Source organism: Labrus mixtus, chromosome 11 (genome assembly GCF_963584025.1).
Source record: "Labrus mixtus chromosome 11, fLabMix1.1, whole genome shotgun sequence".
Classification (NCBI taxonomy): domain Eukaryota; kingdom Metazoa; phylum Chordata; class Actinopteri; order Labriformes; family Labridae; genus Labrus; species Labrus mixtus.
Genome location: NC_083622.1, coordinates 15,397,496 through 15,422,831, shown reverse-complemented (window position 1 = coordinate 15,422,831; position 25,336 = coordinate 15,397,496). Strand labels below are relative to the sequence as shown.

Below are 25,336 nucleotides of genomic sequence, written 5' to 3'. Positions count from 1 at the left end.
AGGCAGCTTGTGTTTAAATCTGACCTGTGGCTGCTTTTCCTCATGTCTTCCTCACTCATTTCCTACTCTATCCATTGTCCTATAATAAATACCAAAAGCCCACAAACAATCGATTTTTAAAGCCTCATGAACTGAAAATAGATCAGACATATTTAATTGGTCAAATTGATCTCAAAGACATGTCACACCAACAGAATCTACAATAAACACCGTCTTGTTACCTGTTACAGTCACTCCATACACTGAAGAAGATGATCTTCCAGTTATGATATTCTGTGCTTGACAGGTGTAGTTTCCACTGTCGGACACTTCAGCGTTCTTTTTAGTGTACTCAGGAGAATTGAGTATCTCTGTCCCATTCAGTAACCAGGTGAAGTTTGCAGGTGGTTCAGACTCGGCATCACAGGTTAATGTGAAGGTGTCTCCCAAAGATATGAGATGCTGGCCTTTGATTTGAGTGTTTTCTGGTCCATCTGAAAAACAGTAATAGTTAAAAAATTTAAAATTAATGTGTAACAGGTAAAAATAAGTTGTGTTTTAATGGCAGATTTGTATTATGACGCTCATTATTTTGAACAGTTAATGAGTACAGTAGTTTGTCACCTACAGTTCACAACCAAGACGTGTTTATCTTCCATGGAGTTGATGGGGTTGCTGATATTATAGGAATATTCTCCTCTGTCTGTTTTATTTAGACGTTGAAAAGACAGAATTCTGTTGTTATCGTAAAGTATAATGTCAGCTTGATTTAGATCAGATCCATCCTTCATCCACTTTCTGGTAAACACGGAGCCAGCAGCGTCACAGGTTAAGTTGACAGAGTTCCCCTCTATTGCCTCCTTTGGTGACAATGTGATCGAAGGATCTGATATTCTCTCTGTTGGACAAAAGATCACAGAAACTTTTTAAATGTATGAAGAAGAAAAACAACAGGTTAAGCTATAGATTAACAATAAATTTAAATATTTAACAGCAACATTGTGAAACTTACAGTTTCATTAACTGTAAGTCTCACAGTTTTAATCTGTAGAAGTGCATTTCTAAATTTGACTATTTTCAGAGAATCCTTCAGTAATATATTGGGGCGCTGATAGCCTAGTGCATGAGCTCCATATACAGTTGCAATCAAAATTATTCAACCCCCATTGCAAATTAGGTTTATTGGCAAAATGTACAAACTTTCGGCTCTTTGCAATGAAAAAACCAAACAACAACAATTTTAAGAGCTTTAGACAATTATTATTATTATTATTGGTTTCTCCATATTCAACACAAAGTGCCACTTTTTAAAGAATACTGCAGTGTCAAAATTGTCCAACCCCCTGAATAGAATCCCTCATAAAAGCACACATTTGCAAATTCAGTGTTGTTTCAAGCACACCTGATGCAACCAATCAAGGGCTCAATTAGTTCCATCAGGTGTGCTTGAAACACATCAAATACCTGGTCTGAAAAAGGAGTTTGTTGACAGTGACAATTGGTTGCATGTGAGAAACATGGCTAAATCAAGAGAAATGTCCAAAAAGATAAGAGAAGAAATCATTGTCTGGCACAAACAAGGAAAAGGATACAAAAAGATAGCAAAGGCACTGAATGTTCCTAGAGATACAGTTGGAAGCATAGTTCGCAAGTTTAAAGATAAAGGAACTGTGGCTATACTACCTGGACGTGGCAGAAAGAGGAAGCTATCAATGGCTGCCACCAGATTCCTGAGAAGGCAAGTGATCAAGAACCCTCGAGTGACTGCAAAAGACCTGCAGCAAGACATGGTGGCAGCAGGCACTGAGGTTTCTGTTTCCACAGTTAGGCGCATACTAAACGCTGAAGGTCTCCATGCCCGAACTCCAAGACATACACCACTACTGACCCAAAAGCACAAAAAAGCCGGCTCCGATATGCTAAAAACCATATGAATAAGCCACAGAAGTTTTGGGATTCTATTCTGTGGAGCGATGATACCAAAGTGGAACTTTTTGGGCCTATGGATCAGCGGTATGTCTGGAGAAGGAAGAATGAAGCATACGCTGAGAAGAACACCCTGCCTACAGTGAAGCATGCCGGGGGCTCGGTGATGCTCTGGGGCTGCTTTGCTTCCTCTGGCACTGGCAACCTTCAGCGTGTAGAGGGAAAGATGGATTCAATAAAATATCAGGAAATTCTAGGAGAAAACGTCATGCCATCAGTGAGGAAGTTGAAACTTTGTCGTTGTTGGACCTTCCAACAGGACAATGATCCCAAGCATACCTCAAAGTCCACCAAGGCTTGGTTTCAGAAGAAGTCCTGGAAGATTCTGGAGTGGCCATCACAGTCACCCGACTTGAACCCCATTGAAAATCTCTGGTGGGACTTGAAGAAGGCAGTTGCGGCACACAGACCCAAGAATATTAGAGAACTGGAGCAAATCGCCCAGCAGGAATGGGCTAAGATTCTTCAGGAACGCTGCCAAAGGCTGGTGTCTGGCTACGCATCACGTTTGCAGCAGGTCATAACAGCAAAAGGGTGCTCTACGAAGTACTAAAGATGCTTGTCATAAAGGGGTTGAATAATTTTGAGACTGCAGCAGGCATTCAAAGTGGCATTTTGTGTTGAACTTAGAGAAACCACTGATATTATTAGTTGTGTTGAGCTATGTAAATTGTGCTTTTTTGATTTGTTCATTGCAAACAGCTGAAAGTTTGTAAATTTAGCCAATAAACCTAATTTGCAATGGGGTTGAATAATTTTGATTGCAACTGTACAGAGTCTATAGTCCTCCAAACAGGTGGCTTGTGTTTAAATCTGACCTGTGGCTGCTTTTCCTCATGTCTTCCTCACTCATTTCCTACTCTATCCATTGTCCTATAATAAATACCAAAAGCCCACAAACAATCGATCTTTAAAGTCTCATGAACTGAAAATAGATCAGACACATTTAATTGGTCAAATTGATCTCAAAGACATGTCCCACCAACAGAATCTACAATAAACACCGTCTTGTTACCTGTTACAGTCACTCCATGCACTGAAGAAGATGATCTTCCAGTTATGATATTCTTTGCTTGACAGGTGTAGTTTCCACTGTCTGACGCTTCAGCGTTCTTTTTAGTGTACTCAGGAGAATTGAGTATCTCTGTCCCATTCAGTAACCAGGTGAAGTTTGCAGGTGGTTCAGACTTGGCATCACAGGATAATGTGAAGGTGTCTCCCAAAGATATGTGATGCTGGCCTTTGATTTGAGTGTTTTCTGGTCCGTCTGAAAAACTGTAATAGTTAAAAAATTTAAATTTAATGTGTAACAGGTAAAAATAAGTTGTGTTTTAATGTCAGATTTGTATTATGACGCTCATTATTTTGAACAGTTAATGAGTACAGTAGTTTGTTACCTACAGTTCACAACCAAGACGTGTTTAGCTTCCATGGAGTTGATGGGGTTGCTGATATTACAGGAATATTCTCCTCTGTCTGTTTTATTTAGACGTTGAAAAGACAGAACTCTGTTGTTATCGTAAAGTATAATGTCAGCTTGATTTAGATCAGATCCATCCTTCATCCACTTTCTGGTAAACACGGAGCCAGCAGCGTCACAGGTTAAGTTGACAGAGTTCCCCTCTATTGCCTCCTTTGGTGATGATGTGATAGAAGGATCTGATATTCTCTCTGTTGGACAAAAGATCACAGAAACTTTTAAAAGTATGAAGAACAAAAACACAGATTTAGCTATAGATTAACAATAAATGTAAATATTCAACAACAATAAGGACTTTGAGCTTTTCCATGAAATGTGTTTTCCATCTAATTGAATGTCATTGTTTAAAAGGTCTCACCTCAAGTCTTAATGAAATGTTTTAACCTGTAGTAACTTATCTGCCAGCTTGGAGGGCATTGGAAACAAGACGTAAAAACACAACATTTTTATCAATGTTGGTAAACTAAAATCAAATTACTAGTTAGTTAATGCTATAACTACACACCATTCATTTCTAAATGATTTTACTGATGTAATGAGTATTAGTATGAATGTAAATACTAAAAATGTGTGATGGAAACACTGAGCACAAACCAGAAGGGATGAGCTCAGCTGTCAGACTCACTCTGTATATTTAATGGTTACACCTTATCATATCTGATGACTGGTTCTTGGTGCAATGATTAACCAGTGTTGGAGCCTCCTCCCTATTCACTATCAGCACTGGTAAACTGTTTGGTAATGTTAGCCTAACAAACAGACAAGTTAAAGAAAAATGGAACTGTTTATTTAAAGTTGTTTTACTTCCTGTTCCCCAGGCTTTTACCCAATCTCTGATTGTGTCATACTATACTGCTCTTACTCTTTACAGAACTTTTAGCTTTTAATCACAGAGGTCACTTTTAATCATCACTTGTCAATTTAACTTTTGCCACTCACTTCACATACTTTCACAATTGTCCTGTATAGTTAATTTCACTATTTATATTCTTCTTGTATATAACTCCTGTTTTTGTTTTAATTGTAATTATCTGACCTATTCTGTTTTGATTTTGTATTACCTACTTCTCTTCTCTTATTGTTCATTCATCTTTATGTCTTCATGTGTGACATTTATTCATTTATAAGAGTTAAGTAAATGTGTAAATTATATTTTATTAAACAGGAACTGAAAACATAAACACAACACTGATCATTTATTATCCAAAGTGCAACAGCGAGACTGAAAGGCTTTAAGACACAAAGCCTAAGATATATAGATCATAGGAGGACTTTGTAGGTGTGGTTGATCAGATATGATTGACGTTGCTAGTTTTAAAATAATAGTGAACCAAGTTATGAAACAAAAACGATACATCTCAGTTTTTAAATTAATTATTCTAAAAACTTGATGGTAGTAATAAATGTGCTGATGTGACATCGAGCCCTGCACCACAATGGACTTTAAATATATATGTATTTACTATTTTTGTCATATATTATATAAAAAAAAATATATATATTAATCACATTGAAACATACTAAATCGTACTTAAAGAAGTGTATTGCATTTACATAAGAAGATACAAATCTGCTCTGTTTCCCTGAATTCATGAGATTATATCTCCAAATTACAAGATAGCTTTTCATGACAAAGTTGATTTTGATCTGTGTTTTCGTAATTTTGAGACAATTATCTTGTTAATTCAGGAAAACAAGAAATTGAATTATCTCGTGAATTAAAACACTTCTGTAGAAACATACTCGCCTGTTTCAGATGGGATGCTTTATATTCAACAGACTATCTGTAACACATTTTATATGACTCCACTGAACACCTAAACACACTCATTTATTTTTTTGCATTAATTGCTGTGCATAATCTCCATTCAGCACTCTAAGATAAATAACAAGTGAAACATTGTCTTACCATAAACTCTCAGTGTGGTTCTGCCTTCAAACTCCATCCCAGTAGTAATCCTGACTGTGTATTCTCCACTGTCATTGAGAGACAGACTCCTGAGCTCCAGAGATCCAGTGGAGGGGAAGAAGGTGATTCTTCCCTCATATTCAGGAGAAGTGTAGTTTTGAATATTTGAAACGATTATTAGTTTGTCCCCAAACGTCCAGTTAGTTGATACAAATGGACTCTCTGGTGGATTCACCGTGGTAAACATCACTGTCTCTCCAACAGCTCCATTCAGAGGACCATCTGGCAACAAACCAACTCCACTAGTTAAACCTGGAAGACACAGAAACATTTCAGAAAATGACTTCAAGGGGATTGTGATAATAGAAATTATTCCACAGCATCTGATAGAGATTCAAAGTAAAAAAGGCCGTCTGTTCTTAATGAAGGAAATAATTTCTGCTTTTTGTAAAGGTTAAAGTCAAACTTGAATCAATGATTAACACAAGGCTGGTTTCAGGTCTTTTGTTGTAATGTAATGCAGTGCTTTTATTATTTGATGCTTTCTCTTTCAAAACCCAAACATTGACATGTCCATTAAGGAAAATACAAAAAGAACAGTTGCTCAAACACTTTCAGATAGCCTGCGATATACAGTACATGTTTTTTACATTAGGTTAAAGTTTCTATTCATAATATCTACATTAACAGAACATAATTATTTCCTTGAAAGTAAATTGTTCTCTGGTCGTGCATTTGATATACTGAATATTAGCCAATAAAAGTACAATTAAATCAGATTAGTTAAATGTTCTTAAGTCTTGTTTTTTAGCCAGGCTGGACTGAGTTTGAACTGTTTGCCAACTACTTTGAAGCAAGCAGATATTTTTCCAGCCATGGGATCTACATGATGTTATTGAGAGAAGATATTGATCATTTCCATTTCCTAAAACAAATGATAAATACCAGTTTATGTGACAAAATCTTTCTTTGTGTCCTTGAGTAAGCTGATGGAAAATCTTCATGTATGTGCTGTATCATGGTGATAGCTTACCTGAAAAGACTCCCAGGAGGATGCTGATCACAGCTTTTTCCATTTTTTCCAACGTCCCGTCAAGTATAACAGAGAAAAGAGTGATGTTTCACACTTCTGACCGAGCCCTAAAGGATGAGTGAGTATCAGAATGTGGATTTTGATTATGATGGTTGTATAAGGAAGTAATGTCTAATGTGTTTTGTGTTAATATGTCTGCATCAGGAGTGAATTAATCATTTACCTAATTTGAACTTTGAAACAGCAAAGCAGTGGAGAAAACACCCGTTGACAAAGAGAAGGTGATGATATGCATAACTGCAGCATTAAGTGTAGAGGAAATGGTCCTAAGGGGGCTTGATGGCATTGGGTCTGGAGGACAGGTGGTGGGCCGAGAGTCTAATACAGGCTGAGACACTTTGTCCTCGGTCAGAGGGTTGAATGAGGTGAGTGAGGTAATTGTTAGTGCCAAAATATGAGGCAAACATGTCTGGTGTCAGCCGAGTGGAGGGTGGAGGAGGAGGTGAGTGGAGGAGTGATGATAGTGGGTATTCAAATTTCTCAAGTTCTTAAGATTGTGCCTAAGACTCAAAAATCAAAGAGATGACAGGGGTTGCAGTTTCAAGGATTTATTTCCCATCCAAAGCCATGGTTTCTGTGGTATCAAAGACACATTTTCCAAATTAATAATATAAACTAATCACGAAACTATGAAAAAACAATTACCATCTTGATTAAATTAATAGTTAACTCAAACAGATTCAAGAAACAGGTCTTGCTCAGGAACGCATGGCAGAGGTAGTGGATGGAGATTGTAGAGATCTACAGCTTTGAGTTCGGGCTGTAAGCACACCTGCAATAATCCATCCTGCAGGACATTGAGTGGATGTGACAACTCTGTCCACCAGAGGTCGCCATTTAGACTTCCATGGAGAGAATTCACATCAATGAGCATAGAAAGACCTGTGAATCACTATGATTATGTTGTTTATGTTATCATAAACACTATATTAATGAACATCTCTCTGGTTAACTCTAGATTATGTAGTACTTTTACCATCTACAGCATTAGCTATCTCCACACCAGGTGGTTCACCAAAAAGAAGAGGTATGTGTCTCAACTACAGCCCCTTTTTTAACCAGGAACTTTCCCCAAGAGCTAGGGACCTTTTGAGGACTTATGCGAATTTTGGCCACAGGAACCAGGGTATGAATTTAGTTCTGGGGTAAAAAAACCTCTGACACCCCAGTGAAATTTCTCACCTATAAAGAGTATCACCTTAACCTAAAGGTGACACCAGCTGTGTCAATTTGTGTCTTACACTTCATACTCCTGAACATGGCTTCTACATCCTTATATCTTTTTTTCTGTGGCACCACAAGCTTTTCCCCCTTCGTGGGCTCATTTCATAAAATACGTACCCGACAATTACACTTTGACATTATAATTAAATACTAAGGTTATGTTACCAGATTGCATTCAGAAATGTTTGCCCTCCACATGGAATGATGGACTTTGTAAATTGACATTCTCATCTTCTGACAACTCAAACTACTCAAAGCACCACATGTCAAATTCACCCACTCACATCACATTCACACACTGATGGCAGAGGCTGCTAAGTAGTGTCCATCAGTATCAACTAATCCAGTTAATACACATTCAAACGCCTCTGATGCAGCAGCAGAAGCAATTTAGCATTCAGTGTCTTTGGTTTCAACATGTGACTGCAGGAGCTGAGGATTGAACCGACTCTGCCACTGAGCCACAGTGGCCTCCTATGATTGGTACACCCTTTTTACATGTATGTAAATGATTCATCATCCTTTATTTTATCCAATCCAGACACAGGTATGATGCAACGTCTGTCAGTCTGAGATCGGGCTGCTGGTCTCCATTTGTATCAGTCTGACGTCTATCGTCATTATTATGAATGGAAATGGGGATCAAAGAGCTGCTCGACTTCATCCGCTATGATTGACTTTAGCACTTCTGCTTATTATAATGTCATTATAGTTATTCTGTTAATATTAGACAGATCAGTCAATCATCATACTTTATTACTGCTTATACCACACTTACTTTTACCATTTTTACTGGCTTTGTATTTATAAATCAGTTTTATTCATTATTGTTGCTGTTTCTGTTTGTTTGTCTTGTTCTAGCTCTCTTCCTGTAAGCCTAACACAGTGTCAGCAGATGACTGTTCAACATGAGTCTGCTCGAGGTTTCTGTCTGTATAAAAAGGATGTTTGTCCTCGCCACTGTTACTTTGCTAAATGTTGTTTTGTGCTGTGCTTATAGTGGATAAATGTTGGGTCTTAAATACTATAAGAGTACGGTCTAGACCTGCTCTTTTTGTAAAGTGTATTGAGATCAAAAACATTATGAATTGGTGCTATATAAAGAATGATTGATAAACCAGTAGAACTTGGCAGGAGGTCTGGAGTTATCAAAGCAGGACAGACTATTGTATAAACCTTTGAACCTGTGTTATAGTATAATTACACCAGAAACAACATGCATAACCCACCACAAGAGGGCGCAGGTGTGTCAGCTTTAGTCGATGACCCTTCATGCAGACAGTCTTAAAACTCCACACAAAGGAACTTGATGATTGACTTGTGTGACTGGAGCTGTTGAAGGCTCACAGTCAAAGTTTGATGGTTGACCTTCCGTTAGCTGCGTGAATCTCACAAAGAAATATCAATGGATACATTAGCTTTATTTATCGTCTCTGTGTCTTTTACAGGTAAGGTACACCTGTTCTACTTTCCCCGTTCATATTTCCGTTATATTTAAAGTTGTTGAAGATTTGCTGGAAATGATTTAGGCCAATGATTGAGGAGCTAATTGTATTCTAAGTACCAAACGTGCTGCCTTTTAAGTATCTTTAACCATTAAGTTTTCTGAATACAGAATAAATGTAATGTTAGTCCTGTACACGTGGTTGGGGAAATATGGACACCTTTATTTATTTAAAAAAATAAAAATGTTACTCTTCTAAAGTCTGAATAATAATCAAACCTTGGTAGTTTAATTTTAAATGTATTTTCTGTGCGCTCTGATCATTCAATGACTGGGTCAATTTTTAGACATGATTTCCAAAAGCATCGAAGATAATACGTGATCTTCTTCAAATGTTCACCATTGACAAAAAATGCAGTTGGCTTCTTTCATTAAAAATACATCAACTGCAATGACAAGAACTACAAGGATTTGAAGAAGAGTGAAGATATGCGTGAGTTTTCCCTGTGTTTCACATTATTAGAGATCTCCTCAGATGTGTTTCTGTGTCTTCCAGGTTTAACTAGTGGAGTTGGTTTGTTGCCAGATGGTCCTCTGAATGGAGCTGTTGGAGAGACAGTGATGTTTACCACAGTGAATCCACCAGAGAGTCCATTTGTAACAACTAACTGGAGGTTTGGGGACAAAGACATAATCGTTTCAAATATTAAAAACTACACTTCTCCTGAATATGAGGGAAGAATCACCTTCTTCCCCTCTACTGGATCTCTGGAGCTCAGGAGTCTGTCTCTCAATGACAGTGGAGAATACACAGTCAGGATTACAACTGTGAGGGAGTTTGAAGGCAGAACCACACTGAGAGTTTACGGTAAGACAATGTTTCACTTGATACATCTGTTAGAGTGCTGAATAGAGATTATGCACAGCAATAAATAAACATGTTAAGCTGTTAAGAGGTTTAATGGAAGGTCTGTAAAATAGGTTCAACACATACCAGCTCAAACAAAATCAGAATATGTTATTAATGATTCTCTACATGTTTGTACTTAACACTAAAACAAAACTAGTGGAAACATTTGCATTTAAAGACCTGTGTGGTGCTCACATGATGATGTAATAGCGTCACCTTCAGTGGTAAAATGAAGATTTGAGACTCTTTTGATCAAAACCTGATGAAATATGTTGGCTTTCTATGTTTGTTTGTTGGTTTCCTTATGCGTTAGTTTGTTTTTCTGGTTGGATTATCAAGCATCAAGTATACAAGTATAACTGCTGCACATTTAGTCATGAATGTTCAATATTATGTTTTTGGTCCCCTATCAAAAAAAAGATTTGAATTACAATAACAAACTGTCATAAATATATAACTTTTTTTATATAACATAACTGGCAGCGCAGCGAAAATAACTTGTGCACAAATGAAGTCGCATTTAATCCTGATCAACATGTGAATGCACTTCATGTGCTGAAACTGAAACTCTTAATTATGATCTATTCAACCCACCAAGTATAAATCCTTTCACATATCTTTCTTTGTTTTTTTTGGAGTTTAGATAATAGTTTTCCAATTGTGTCTGTTTGTTAGGCTAACATTACCAAACAGTTTACCAGTGCTGATAGTGAATAGGGAGGAGGCTCCAACACTGGTTAATCATTGCACCAAGAACCAGTCATCAGATATGATAAGGTGTAACCATTAAATATACAGAGTGAGTCTGACAGCTGAGCTCATCCCTTCTGGTTTGTGCTCAGTGTTTCCATCACACATTTTTAGTATTTACATTCATACTAATACTCATTCATCAGTAAAATCATTTAGAAATGAATAATGTGTAGTTATAGCATTATAACCATACAGAAAAAGTTACCACGGGTTAAAAGATTTCATTAAGACTTGAGGTGAAACCTTTTAAACAATGACATTCAATTAGATGGAAAACACATTTCATGGAAAAGCTCAAAGTCCTTGTTGTTGTTGAATATTTACATTTATTGTTAATCTATAGCTGAACCTGTTGTTTTTGTTCTTCATACATTTAAAAAGTTTCTGTGATCTTTTGTCCAACAGAGAGAATATCAAATCCTTCTATCACATCATCACCAAAGGAGGCAATAGAGGGGAACTCTGTCAACTTAACCTGTGACGCTGCTGGCTCCGTGTTTACCAGAAAGTGGATGAAGGATGGATCTGATCTAAATCAAGCTGACATTATACTTTACGATAACAACAGAGTTCTGTCTTTTCAACGTCTAAATAAAACAGACAGAGGAGAATATTCCTGTAATATCAGCAACCCCATCAACTCCATGGAAGCTAAACACGTCTTGGTTGTGAACTGTAGGTAACAAACTACTGTACTCATTAACTGTTCAAAATAATGAGCGTCATAATACAAATCTGCCATTAAAACACAACTTATTTTTACCTGTTACACATTAAATTAAATTTTTTTAACTATTACTGTTTTTCAGATGGACCAGAACACGTTCAAATCAAAGGCCAGCATCACATATCTTTGGGAGACACCTTCACATTATCCTGTGAGGCCGAGTCTGAACCACCTGCAAACTTCACCTGGTTACTGAATGGGACAGAGATACTCAATTCTCCTGAGTACACTAAAAAGAACGCTGAAGCGTCAGACAGTGGAAACTACACCTGTCAAGCAAAGAATATTATAACTGAAAGATCATCTTCTTCAGTGCATGGAGTGACTGTAACAGGTAACAAGACGGTGTTTATTGTAGATTCTGTTGGTGGGACATGTCTTTGAGATCAATTTGACCAATTAAATATGTCTGATCTATTTTCAGTTCATGAGGCTTTAAAGATTGATTGTTTGTGGGCTTTTGGTATTTATTATAGGACAATGGATAGAGTAGGAAATGAGTGAGGAAGACATGAGGAAAAGCAGCCACAGGTCAGATTTAAACACAAGCTGCCCGCTTGGAGGACTATAGACTCTGTATATGGAGCTCATGCAGTAGGCTATCAGCGCCCCAATATATTACTGAAGGATTCTCTGAAAATAGTCAAATTTAGAAATGCACTTCTACAGATTAAAACTGTGAGACTTACAGTTAATGAAACTGTAAGTTTTACTATGTTGTTGTTGAATATTTAAATTGATTGTTAATCTATAGCTGAACCTGTTGTTTTTCTTCTTCATATATTTAAAAAGTTTTTGTGATCTTTTGTCCAACAGAGAGAATATCAAATCCTTCTATCACATCGTCAGCAAAGGAGGCAATAGAGGGGAACTCTGTCAACTTAACCTGTGACGCTGCTGGCTCTGTGTTTACCAGAAAGTGGATGAAGGATGGATCTGATCTAAATCAAGCTGACATTATACTTTACGATAACAACAGAGTTCTGTCTTTTCAACGTCTAAATAAAACAGACAGAGGAGAATATTCCTGTAATATCAGCAACCCCATCAACTCCATGGAAGCTAAACACGTCTTGGTTGTGAACTGTAGGTAACAAACTACTGTACTCATTAACTGTTCAAAATAATGAGCGTCATAATACAAATCTGACATTAAAACACAACTTATTTTTACCTGTTACACATTAATTTTAAATTTTTTAACTATTACTGTTTTTCAGACGGACCAGAAAACACTCAAATCGAAGGCCAGCATCACATATCTTTGGGAGACACCTTCACATTAACCTGTGATGCCAAGTCTGAACCACCTGCAAACTTCACCTGGTTACTGAATGGGACAGAGATACTCAATTCTCCTGAGTACACTAAAAAGAACGCTGAAGCGTCAGACAGTGGAAACTACACCTGTCAAGCAAAGAATATCATAACTGGAAGATCATCTTCTTCAGGACATGGAGTGACTGTAACAGGTAACAAGACGGTGTTTATTGTAGATTCTGTTGGTGGGACATGTCTTTGAGATCAATTTGACCAATTAAATGTGTCTGATCTATTTTCAGTTCATGAGACTTTAAAGATCGATTGTTTGTGGGCTTTTGGTATTTATTATAGGACAATGGATAGAGTAGGAAATGAGTGAGGAAGACATGAGGAAAAGCAGCCACAGGTCAGATTTAAACACAAGCCACCTGTTTGGAGGACTATAGCCTCTGTATATGGAGCTCATGCACTAGGCTATCAGCGCCCCAATATATTACTGAAGGATTCTCTGAAAATAGTCAAATTTAGAAATGCACTTCTACAGATTAAAATTGTGAGACTTAAAGTTCTAAAAATAGTATTCAAATGAATGATAAGACGTCGAGAGATTTTGTGGTTTTTATTCCAAGCATTCATTTACCTTGTTAAAACTGAATCTGGTTCATTTCCCATAGTGCATAAATAATCTGTCAGTAGAAATCAGGGGAAGTCAATGAATGCTTTGTATCTGCTGTTAGTATGGCACAGTTCCTGTTTACAGAATATGTTCTTGTCCTCCTCTTTTCTTAGTATTCTCTGTAGTACCATCAAGCTGTAGTGGTGGTTGTATTGCTGGAATAGTAATTGCATGTTTGGTGATCCCTGGAGCTGCTGCTGCTGCAGGATACTTTATCTACAAAAAGAAGTAAGTTAAAAGGTCTTTGAAATGTAACCGGGAAAGCTTGTTTTTTCATCCCAGTATGTTTGAATGTAATAGTTCATTATTACTAGTTGTTAGAAAACTATTGAAGTTTATACCAGCCAGCCTACCAGAGAGTTAGGAAGACTTATCCGCTTATGAAGCAGGCACAAAGAGCAGAAGTTTAAAAACACAGTGACGGGTTTGTGTCGTTAAAGGGCCTTGCTCGAACGCTAAATTGAAAGCGACTGGAGGAGAGTTAAATTATATCACAAGTGTGCAGCTCAGAAGATGAAAAAATGGAGGTAGTGGAAAGACAAAGATTGCTGCAAAACAGAAGGGAGAGTCGGGATCTGAGAAGACACGAGTGAGTTCAGAGGAAAAAGCAGACAGAAAATGTTAAACTAGATTCAGGTTGACACAATGACAGGACAACCGTGTCCACTGAACATACCAACGGTTGATTTTCAACAAAGAATCACTCATCTATGTGCTACTTGTGTTGGTCTAAGGAATACATATTCTCGATATAGTGTTCTCAGGGGAGCTCCACTAAGACAATGTACAACTTCATGGTTACATTTTGTTGTCCGGTGTTAATTTTAAACTGTCACACATTAGATGGCTCACCATGAACTCATCAGTGTACTGAAAACTCTCTACAGCACTGAGAACCATCATGTTTCGATGAGTTAGAAAAATTAATTGGCCTTGTTTTAAAAAAAAAAAAAGATATCCTTTGGGCCTTTATCAGATAGGAGAGCTGAAGAGAGACCGGAAATGTTGGCAATAGAGGGTCAGATTTGAACCCAGGGCCAGTCGGCCACTGCACTGAGGACTATTGCCTCTGTACATGGGGTGCGTCATAACTCTTAGGCTATCTGCGCCCCTGGCTTTGATTTTTTTTTTTCCATTAATATTTCATCTTTATGATAAAAACACGCATGATAGTCAAAATGTGTTTAGTTTAGTAGCTTACATTATATGTTTTAATATAAAGTTTATATGAAATGGTGTCACTTATATTCTAATTATATTTATGTTGCAAAATGTAGATGCCGTCTGTCTCTTAAGATAAACAATATTGACTCATTGTTTCTCTCAACAGAAAAAGTCAGAAAACTTCATCCAACCAGACAGTGGGTAAGTGTCCAATGTGTCTTTTTGTTTTTGTTTTGTTTTCTGTATTCAAACAGTATTTTACACGTTCCTTGTTGATCTCAGCTCAGCATTGTTTCTTTCTCATTCTTTAAAGGAGGTGGAGGTCAGGACAACACAGCCTACTCAGGAAATGAGGTAAAAGGAAATAATCAGAGTGTTTACATGACGTTAAGAAACCAGCTGACTCAGAGAAATCAGAATATGTCAGAAAACAGGAGTAGTCCTATTAAAATGTAATCCCATACTACTGAATCAGACATAAAACTGTGCTTACACATATATTTGAATCCAAGTATATGTGAACCCAAAGGCTTAAATGAAAGTAAAATACAGTGTAGGAACAGATCATGAATAAACCAGGGTATATTGTGTGTTAGTTCTCAGTCGGTGGTGTGGTTCCTTTAAGTTGACTCAAAGAGGGCTCAGACTCCTCTCAGATCTATAAATATCACAGTGCTCAACATCAGACTTTGAACCAGGAACCATTTCTTCAGGAGACACAATAAAGTGTAGATTGTATGTGTGTCTAAGGCCTCATACAACTCTTGAATACACCTTCCTTGTTTTGTTGTTATATTTGTCTTTAGTGTATTGTAACTGTTTATGCATCTTAGGAAGAACAATATCAAACGAAAAATGAATAGATAAAACAATTTCCTCAACATGGTCCACCTCTTTTTTTTCCCCTCCAGGAGCTGAACTATGTAGATATTGCAGTTTTCCACAAAAAGGACGGCGGGGCTGTTCAGTTGGGGTCGCAAAATGAAACATCAGAATACGCTCAGGTCAGGGGGAACAACAACCCTCCTTCAACGTCCTCCCCTCCTTCCTATGAAAACCACATTCAGAGAACCAAGAAGCCGGCTCCTCAGGATGCTGCTAATGTAGCTGAGCTTTACGCTCAGGTTCGCAAGAAGTGATCACATCAGATATAATATATCATCACATTAGAGCCAGTGGTCAGAGAAACCTGCTGCACTCCTTTCTCAGGTCTTTTATGGACGACTTATTTGGACTTGAGTTTACAATGAAAGCACTTTAGTTAATGATCAAACAGTTGATGACGGGTGTTGAGATCACATGGCGTCATGTTGCCATATAAACTTGGCACACACTGCTTTTGATAACTTCCCTCTGCCTTTGTTTGGTTGCACATTTCAGGCTGTAAATATTCTTTGTTTGTGATTCGGTTTGTTTGCTTGAGATAAATGTTTGACACAGGTGTGGTGTCATATTTGATCCTGTTTGATTTCAGTTTGCAGCTTGTTCCATATTGATACTTTGATAAATGTACATTTAAAACATGTTAAATCATTTTTTTATAAAGAAATATCTGTTTTTCTGTTAATTTACAGGATAAGGATACTACTTGACTCCAGTGAAATAAATATGCAATCTGTCATTTCTGAAGGAATGGATGGACGATTGAACGACTTTCACATCTTTGTTATTTAATTCCATTACGATAAAGTTAAAGTTTAGTATCTCGCAAAGGGGAGGCGAATGCAAACCCAATAATCCAAAATACTAACATGTTAAAAAAAGAGGAAGTCTCTGCAGTTTAAATTGAAACACAAAAGAGGCAATAGTAAATTAGACCTGAAGAGGTGTCCAGTGGTTATAAAATGGGTATAAACGGGTGCAATAAATGTGTTTTAAAGTCCATCAAAAAGGGAATGCGGAAACTGGCTTTCAGTAAATATCTCAATCTTTTCCCGCATATGACAATCAGAGTAATTAGAATGCAATAATGGTAAATGTCAGTTATAGCTTAGGTGTGATGATAGGGTGAAAACATGATAATGTCTTTGTCAGCTTATTTTTCTAAAAAAAAAGCCTGGAGCAAACAGGGAAGTCAAGTCAATAAGAGTTGAAGTGCAAGAAGAAAAGAGGAACAAAATAACATGACTATAAACATCTCATTGTGTGACTTGACATCTGTAACAGCCTAACCTTTGTTAAGACGTGTTCATTTGACTGTATTAAGTGCTGTAATTATATTCAAAGGAAGGAATGCAATGCTTGCGCTGACTATTTTTAGAGGATTCATATCATGAATACCGCGTAATAAGGAAGTGCACTTTGAGATAGTCAAAGATTGAGCAGGGTTGATAGCTCAGATTTCTCTTTTTGAACACATTAAATAACTTTTTACAACCAAGAAATAAATATATATTCACTAATGGGATCATTTGTATTGTTTAAAAAACTATGATTTCATTTATTACTTTAAACATAATAACAGATTTTAATTTGCCAAAAAAGAGACAGAAACGAAACAGAGCAGTACTTAGTAGTTAAAAATAATTCTAAAAAGGCTTCAACATTAGCACGGCCATGAGGTTGATTTCTGTGACAAAGTGAATTAGCTTACGTGACAGTTAGCAGTAACCACCTGTATTAAAAGTATTTTAATAAAGTTGAAGTTGAGCATTTTGTTTATTAATAATAATGATAATAATAATAATAATCTTTATTTATAGAGCACTTTTCAAAAACAAGTTACAAAGTGCTTTACAAGGACAGCTAATATAAAAACAGGCAGGTCATAGAATAAAATCCCTTTTAAAAGAACTGTAAAATACATACAATTATTTAAAAGGAATTCTAAAAAGTGAAAATAGTAATGATTTAAAATCAACAAAAGTCAGGAAAGGCTGGCCAGAAAAAGTGCGTCTTAAGAAGGGACTTAAAAGAGATGACTAATTCTGCCGACCTGATCTCCTCGGGCAGGTCGTTCCATACTCTTGGAGCCCTCACAGAAAATGTTCTATCCCCTTCTGTTTTTAATTTTGCATTTGGAACCACCAGGAGACCTCTGATCTCAAGGTGTGTGTGGGTTTGTAAGGTAGTAAAAGGTCTGATAAATAGCTGGGGGAAAGGCCATGGACAGCTTTAAAAGTAATCAGTTAAATCTTAAAATCAATTCTGAAACACACAGAGAGCCAGTGTAGCGATACTCAAACAGGAGTGATGTGGTCATGCTTTCTGGTTCTAGCCTGTCAGCTGAGTTCTGTACCAACTGCAGTTGATCGATAGATTTTTTGTACAGGCAAGTAAAAAGGCTGTTATAATAGTGAAGACGTGATGTGATAAAAGCATGTAAAAATCATCTCTGTGTCTTTAACAGTTAAAATCGATCGAATTTTAGAAATATTTCTGAGCTGATAAAAACGGGACTGTACAAGCTTTGTTGTGTGCTGCTCAAATTTTAAGTTGCTGTCAAACCAGACACCCAGAATTTTTTGCAGCAGGTTTGATGTGGTCTATAGGGTACCAGCAGTTGGCAGTATTTGCTCTGCTGTGGTCCAATTAAAATGATCTCAGTCTTGCTGGAATTTAATTGCAAAAAAAAAAAAAAAAACGTACTGTTTAAAATTGAAAGAGGTGGTGATGGTTAAAAAGTCTGATGCTTGAATACTATTTAGGTCATCAACATGGATATTAAAATCACGGCATAAAACAATTCTGTCATTGTTTAAAACTAAGGTGGATAGAAATTCAGGGAGTTCTGCTAAAAACCTGCCTGTTGGTTTTGGAGGACAGTAGATAATAACAAATAGAATTGGGTGAGGACCACACAGTTAAAGGTGAGAACTTCAAAAGAAGAGAGTTCAATACAAATTATTTGCTGGCATTTAAAACTCTTTCTATACACACATGCTATACCACCGCCACGACCACTGACCCTGGGTTGGTTGAAACAGTCATAGTGTTCGGGGCACAATTCAATAAGCGTTTAAGGGCCTAATGGGAATGGACTCACTTTTGGAGCCAGCCTCTAGTGGCAGTGTTTATTTTCACTGTTTTTAGCTGGAAGTCCTGCCCTGCTATGCTGTGCTTCTTGTGCACATGCCTGTCAAACACAACTACAGTATGTAGGCTATCACTTACACCGGCTACATATGAAAGCTTTTGCTGTGAAATGTATTCAAAAAATATCCCTCGAAAAACCCCTCTTCTAATCACCTGGAGAATATGATACTTAGTGTAATAGGTCATGACCCAATGTGTGCTGGAGACATCAGCAGTCTTATCATTAGAAATATATACTAGCTGTTTATAAGAAGACAGGTTATGGTAACACTTTAAATATCTAATTTTGACGGGTCTCTAGTGTCTTTCTTGGTTTTATGTGTGTATTTAAAGAGCATCAGTTAAAGGTGGAGAGTCGTTTGTCTTCAGCCTCGTACATCACAAACTTTTTCAGATGTATGCCAATCTCCTTCTCTGCTTGTGAGATTGTTTAAAATGAACACAGGGATCTACTTAGAAGACTAACTACAAGAATGATGAAGTACTTACAAAACATTTTGCTGAATGCAGTTGAATACACAAACTCTACTCTACCCTCTTAAAAACGTCATGAGATGAGTTAATGAGTCTGAGTGTGGTGACAGGTTTCCCCTCACTGAGAACCTTACACAAGAGATGTCACCTGCTGCATGAAAGGACTAGTGTTTATTTAGAAATTTTACTCTTTCTCACCATTGTGAAAAAAAACAATATCTATTGGACCATAGAATTGACGATGTAAAAATGTAACGATTAAACTAAGGTATATTTGTTATTAGATTTTATTGTGTATGGTAATATTGAGGTATTTTTGATGGACTGAATAAATGGTTGACCTGGTAATCTATGCCTTCAAGTATGAATTGAAGGGTACATGTTATTTTATATGCTATAAATTGTTCCATGTATACAACCTTGTATCATTCATAAAATCCAGTTAAATATCAAAATTCATTGGAATGCGGCGCTGGTGGGGCAGTGGTTAGTGCACGCGCCCTGTTGTACGGATGCTGGGGAATTTGTTCATCTGACTACTTATTAATCCCAGGTTTTAGGCCTAAATACTTCAATCAAGTTTCCATACTAGTTGTTGTGTTGTTCACAGTGTTCCATGTTTTGTTCAACATGTATTGTTTTCAAATTGTAAAGAGGTTTTCAGAGAACTCTCTTGTGGTGCATTAGTTTGTTCAGTAACCTCGGCTTTGTCTTTACCAGCCATGTGTGATTAATGTTTAACAGGTTTGACAAAATAAATCATGCAATGAATGTTGCTCTCAGGTAGACTTGCGCGATGAATAATTGGTCAGAGAAATTAATAATTACTTTTTTAAAAATTAAATACTACATAAGTGACATTTACATATTTTTTCAGACATTGTGCTTTTGTCAATGTTCCAATTTTGTCTTGTACATAAAGACAGTCTGATCCTACTGTAGCCTGTTGGTGTTTTTTTTAATCATATTTACAACATTTATGGTTATTTCCATCAAAAACAGGGAACCTTCAAAGGATCATGAGGTCATCAGCGTGTTGATAGGGGTTATTTTGTGGTCAATAGGGAAGCATACATTTAGCTGAAGTTATCAATGACTGTTACTGTCTGTCATTGATTTTTTTTTTTTTTTGATAAAGTGACATCCAAAGTCAAGTCGAACTTTATTTACATAAGACATTGCATACAGGACAATACAATGTTCTCCATATTTAGTGGAAAAAAAACACATCACAACCCTATTGTAAAAAAGCAAATCAACAAAATGAAGTTGTACAGAATATAGAGCACAAATAACACACACACACACACACACACACACACACACACACACACACACACACACACACACACACACACACACACACACACACACACACACACACACACACACACACACACACACACACACACACACACACACACACACACACACACACACACACACACACACACACACACACACACACAAAAGGGAACTTGGCCCTTGGCTTGACATACTGGAAATAAAAGTCATCTTCCTTTCTTATTGTAAAAAGAAGTGGTTAAGGATGGTTCCTTGTTTCTGTATAAAAGTTAAATAAAAAAAACATAGTGAGATTTGAATAATTGATTTTAATGTTATCAAATATATTAAAAAATAATGCAAAACTGACGAGAGGGAGGAGGGTGATGAATGCAAATTTTGACACAGCACTTCATACTACAATGAATTCAAAGTTCACTGTGACTCAACACGTTGTCATGCCAACCTAAAGTCACCACAGCAACACAGTCCACTAGAATAACAGCCCACGAAAAGAGGATTGAGGGTGTGAATGAACACAAGCAATAGGCTACATTTCAGTAATTTCTTTCCTTTGTGCACTTAAAGTTGCCTTTCTCAAGACTACACTCGCCTCTTTCAACCGGACTTGTTTTGTTGCAGCTGCTGGGAAGAGGAGGAGTGTTTATTTTTTATTTTTTTAATAAAAGCGATTTCTGACTAGGAAATACTCAAAAAACACAAGAATTGAAGAGATGTATTTAAGGAGCATGACCTATAGTGCATGGCTGCTTTTAATGTTATGTTCTGAGTCTGACCCAGGCGCGTCTCACCCGTGGGTGTTGTGGGTGTTGCGACACGAGTAACTGGGTTACTCACAATGGATGTTCATAAAGTTAGTGTCTAATTATCTTTTGTAACTTTGTCTTGTTGTCTGATGTGTCAGCTAACATTAGTTATTGGACATTAAAAGAAACAGAATGTGTTGATTTTCTAGAGGGTGGTAATATACTAGTATTAGAACACCCGCACTTTTAAAATCGCTGCTCCACCCCTGTTCTGACCCACTGACAAGCTACAGCGATAAATCAAGAGCATGATCTGTAGCGCTGCAGTTTGATAGGCTACATCAAGCTTTGAAGAAACTAGAAGTAGCCTAATGTCAAACTCCTGTGACACAGCGCCATCTAGTGTTAATCAGACACAACAATTGTGATAGCCTATTTCTCCCGACCTGACATGTCCCTGCTTTTGTTTTTAATTCAAACTAGTTCATTGCCAACAATCTTTGAAAAAAACAAACACACACAATGCCATCAACGATAACTCCAACAAAGATTAAAAAAAAAAAAAAAAAACAGTAGCCTAACATCTGTGCTGCAATCAAAGATTTCCAGTCACAGCTTGGGTAAATGTCCTCTTCTTGTGGATTGCATCATCAAGTAAACTCCGGTGTGAAACAAGATGATGCTGTGAAATAGGGGAGTGACTGAAAGGAAAATAATTTATTAGAATTGGACTCTAACTTTATGCTTCTTACTCATAGTAAGTATAAAACAGAAGACACAGTTCAAACCGAGAGAGGAGGAACAAAGAGAAACATGACATTTGACTGGAAGAATCTTTACTGCGTTTTGTTGGCGGCTCTGATGGGTAAGAACGATCATTTAGTGATTTACTGTTACATAATGTTACTGAAGAGACTGGTTAAAAGCACTAGTTATATTTTTCAATGCTATCTTAAGAATGCTTGTTATGGGGATTTTGCCTATGATTAGCCTTTAACTTGTGCTAGTAAAGGAGTGGGATTCATGTATATATCTGCTTAGCATGGGGTTAACATATAGAAAGAATAAATCAACTTTACATGGCCAAAAGAATGTGTTTATATGATGCATATGGGAGCTTTGTTTTTTGGAAGCAACTGTTGTTTTTTGTTTACTGGAAGTACTTCATGCATCCCGGGGTCTGCTGGAAAAAATTCTGATAAAAAAAGGGATTTGTCTGCCATTGACTTGAGAGACCAAGTCATAAACCAAACCATGTCTCACAGAGCCGCATATCCACTCCTCGTCTCCTTCAGGTGCACCATGTTCTCAGGCCTGGGTGCAGATTACCTGGGCAGGTGTAGTGACAGCTGGTTTCAGTACCACTTTCACCTGTTCCTCTTCATGCCTCTCAAACTGCGCCTTTACCTGGTCTTTAAAGGGCCGGGACATCACGGGAAACACATTAACCTGGAGCCCAGATGGACTGGAGAATAGCGTGGACATACAGTGTGCTGTGTTTAATCCAGAAACAGGAGTCTCCACCAGAACAACCACTATTGTAGAAATAAGGAGTAAGTGTAATGCTTTACTGGTTTCCTACGACACTTCAGAGTTTTAATGGGGCCCTTTAAGTGGGGAGTTTGAACCATGATAAGCCAAAATGAATTATTGGATCACTATTAAAACTCAAACAATGTCTGCAAAATACAATGACAGCCACATTATTTTCCTCTGCAGAGCTTCCAATTTGATGCTTTGAGTAAATGTAGTCTTTAATTACTGTATTTTTACCTAAATAAAAGTGAATACATAAATTCAGCTATATCCAACTCAATTGGTTTTGACATATTTGAGTTTAACATTTGCATTATGATTTGAATGAATGGATTCCTCTCTGTTTGGTGCCCTTTGTTACAGATCCACTGTCGGTGCAAATCAGTCCACCCAACAATGTCCCGTCTCTCAACAAGTCTTTGGATCTCGTCTGCCATGACGCAACATCAAGGGACCCTTCAGGCCCCTCACATTGGATGGACCAGGTGGTTTTCTGGTACAAAGATGGACAGAAAGTGACCCTGCGGGATTATATGCAGCAGCTGCAAAACAACTTCACTCTTCACTTTGACTACTTGCTGCCCTCCGATTCTGGATTCTACCACTGTGAGATTTCTGGACAAAAGGCAAGAGTTTTCAGCAGCGGCTATCAACTCAGCTGTGAGTACACATGAGGTTAGGACTTTTAAACAAAGTTTAAGATTCGTTTTCTCAAACTAGTTCACTCTCTAATCTCTTGTAGTTGATCCATGGAACGTCAGCATCAGCGGGCCTGACGCTGTGTTTCCTGGCAGACAGAGTACATTCATCTGCTTGACAAGTTGCACCATAAATGTGGACTGCACTGTAAAATGGCAGTTCAAGGATGGTTTCCCCATCGGACAGTACTTATCAGTCCATGAAAATGAGCTCAAATGGACCCCTTCCATACCGGGTACTTTTCAAATCTTCACTTGTGTTGCTGAAAATGCAGCTGTTGGACGTTCTGCTGAGGCCACCAAGATGGTAGAAGTTAAAGGTACAGACCACACTTACATATTTAATATTTTGTACACCATCCCATCAGGTTCAAATGTCTAAAAATTGGTTCCTTTCTGTCATTGTTGTCCTTAAACAGGTATCCCTCTCTCTGGATCAGAGTCTGTGCGATTTAAAGGACTTTTTCCAATGATCCTCTGTCTGGGACTGCTGGCGATTTTTGATTCAGCTGTTAATTGTTGAAGCTCAAATATGTATACACGCCCTTTTTCACATGTGTGGGTTTCATATTTTTGTAATAATATTTCAGGTAGAAGAATTTGTTGTCCCTTTCGACCCTTTTAAGGTTTAAACACACTGATTCAAGGATGGAAGGGACAACGGAAGGAAGGGACCCCCCCCCCCCTTCCTGTATATTTGATTTATACTTGTTTTAATAAACAAGCACAGCTGTCAGTTTACAAAATGAGTCTTGAATAAGTAAAATGTATCTGAAACATAATTACTCAATAAAAAGTTACTTGAGCAAAATTGGGTCATTTTGAAAGTTAAAGGAAAACGTTTGGTTGCTTCTTTTTCATCAAATTAATTACTGTACCAAAATGTACAACACTACTCCAAAATGTCCAGCAGAGGTCTCCCTACTATCTGAAACATATTTCGTGGCAAGCAATAACATTGAAGGGCAATGAAACAATACAAACGGCACAACATGGCAACACTATTAGTATGCCTACAACATATTAGGCTGAACACAAGTGAAGGAACAGAAAAGGTCTGTGAATATATCTTTGTTTATGGGACACACAGGTTACGTGGCTGCAAGCCATAAAAAACAAACAAGGTCCTTACCGATGCTTGCTGGTTTGGGGCTGTGCTGGTGTCATCTGAATGCTCCAGACTCCTCTCTTCCTTTGCAGGCCTGGGCTCACTGGAGAGCCAGTAGGTGTTGTGCACTGCAGAGAGTTGAGCTGGTTCTCCTCTCAGTTCACTGAGTAGGCTACTATAGAGCCAGCTTGACAGCTAGAAGTCCCTTCAGTGGCTCATGCTCATTCACCAAGGTCCTCACTTCCATTGGATGTATCCATGGTAGCATGGGCACCAATGTCTTCACAGTCAGCAGTGGAAATGAGACATATCCTCTTAATCGCAGACCATTTCCCATGCCCTCAAAATATATCAAATAGTTCTCAAATCCTCAACCATCTGATATTGTGGATTTTTAGGTCTTATAGTGCCTCAGCTCTGGCCTCAGGTGGTCAGGTCTGCTGCTTAAGTCCTGGGAATAGAAAGAAGGAGCCTGATATTGAATCCTGCTGTCCTTGTAGGGACAAGTTAATGAAAGTGCTCAGTCACCCTCAGATCTCTGCCAACAGTCTCATTTGCTGTCCTGCCAAGAATTCCAGTGTTGCATCTTCTCCCTCTGAATTACCTGCTAATGCTGGGGCTTTTTAGAGCTGCTGGCTCTTCAGGAAACGTAGCCTATACTCCTCACTGCGTCCTCCTCTGAATTCAAAGGCACTATCTCCCAAGCAAGGTCTGCACTGGCAGTTGTCATCTCCTCAAGTTGGTCTCCCTGCTGGGAATACAGTCCTGAGTGCTGGCTATGAGGCCAAGTTATTTCATTTGACTGGCCTGCTCACTTCTGACACCC

General features: G+C 37.7%; 3 protein-coding genes across 23 annotated transcripts in view; 2 read left to right on the top strand and 1 right to left on the bottom strand.

Annotated features, from left to right (window-relative positions):
- Positions 1–6,546, bottom strand: part of LOC132983803 (hemicentin-1-like) — a 59,295-nt gene extending 52,749 nt beyond the window's left edge. For 6 of the 14 annotated variants that reach the window (XM_061050286.1, XM_061050287.1, XM_061050284.1 and 3 more), the window contains exons 1-6: positions 6,388–6,546; positions 5,355–5,666; positions 3,367–3,636; positions 2,981–3,232; positions 608–877; positions 222–473 (exon numbers count right to left, since the gene is read on the bottom strand). In XM_061050286.1, the coding sequence (XP_060906269.1) occupies positions 222–473; positions 608–877; positions 2,981–3,232; positions 3,367–3,636; positions 5,355–5,666; positions 6,388–6,430 (1,399 nt within the window). In that variant the 5' untranslated portion in view covers positions 6,431–6,546. The remainder of the gene's footprint in view (positions 1–221; positions 474–607; positions 878–2,980; positions 3,233–3,366; positions 3,637–5,354; positions 5,667–6,387) is intronic. The other 8 variants (XM_061050289.1, XM_061050290.1, XM_061050297.1 and 5 more) reach the window with 5 other exon arrangements.
- A 2,411-nt stretch (positions 6,547–8,957) lies between these two features.
- LOC132983799 (carcinoembryonic antigen-related cell adhesion molecule 1-like) lies at positions 8,958–16,173 on the top strand. 8 transcript variants are annotated; one of them, XM_061050274.1, is made up of 10 exons: positions 8,958–9,119; positions 9,672–9,983; positions 11,184–11,453; positions 11,588–11,839; positions 12,322–12,591; positions 12,726–12,977; positions 13,558–13,672; positions 14,775–14,809; positions 14,896–14,962; positions 15,520–15,665. In XM_061050274.1, the coding sequence occupies exons 1-10, from the start codon at positions 9,077–9,079 to the stop codon at positions 15,524–15,526; spliced, it is 1,623 nt and encodes a 540-aa protein (XP_060906257.1). In that variant the 5' UTR covers positions 8,958–9,076; the 3' UTR covers positions 15,527–15,665. The 8 variants fall into 8 exon arrangements, with proteins under 8 accessions (XP_060906257.1, XP_060906261.1, XP_060906255.1 ...); XM_061050272.1 differs by having other exon boundaries at positions 8,969–9,119; positions 14,925–14,962; positions 15,520–16,173; XM_061050271.1 differs by having other exon boundaries at positions 8,972–9,119; positions 14,922–14,962; positions 15,520–16,173.
- A 5,721-nt stretch (positions 16,174–21,894) lies between these two features.
- Positions 21,895–24,251, top strand: LOC132983800 (carcinoembryonic antigen-related cell adhesion molecule 20-like). The gene is made up of 5 exons (XM_061050280.1): positions 21,895–22,033; positions 22,464–22,721; positions 23,068–23,364; positions 23,447–23,722; positions 23,822–24,251. The coding sequence occupies exons 1-5, from the start codon at positions 21,910–21,912 to the stop codon at positions 23,923–23,925; spliced, it is 1,059 nt and encodes a 352-aa protein (XP_060906263.1). The 5' UTR covers positions 21,895–21,909; the 3' UTR covers positions 23,926–24,251.
- The last annotated feature ends 1,085 nt before the right edge of the window (positions 24,252–25,336 follow it).

What these genes read in the sequence shown, in the direction of transcription:
- LOC132983799 (XM_061050271.1), top strand. Translation starts at nt 9,077, where the DNA reads ATGGATACATTAGCTTTATTTATCGTCTCTGTGTCTTTTACAG. An exon ending in GCATGGAGTGACTGTAACAG is followed by an intron (nt 11,840 to 12,321) that starts GTAACAAGACGG and finishes TTTGTCCAACAG; the next exon opens with AGAGAATATCAAATCCTTCT. An exon ending in TTCATCCAACCAGACAGTGG is followed by an intron (nt 14,810 to 14,921) that starts GTAAGTGTCCAA and finishes CATTCTTTAAAG; the next exon opens with GAGGTGGAGGTCAGGACAAC.
- LOC132983800 (XM_061050280.1), top strand. Translation starts at nt 21,910, where the DNA reads ATGCTTCTTACTCATAGTAAGTATAAAACAGAAGACACAGTTCAAACC. An exon ending in TTTGTTGGCGGCTCTGATGG is followed by an intron (nt 22,034 to 22,463) that starts GTAAGAACGATC and finishes CGTCTCCTTCAG; the next exon opens with GTGCACCATGTTCTCAGGCC. An exon ending in CAAGATGGTAGAAGTTAAAG is followed by an intron (nt 23,723 to 23,821) that starts GTACAGACCACA and finishes GTCCTTAAACAG; the next exon opens with GTATCCCTCTCTCTGGATCA.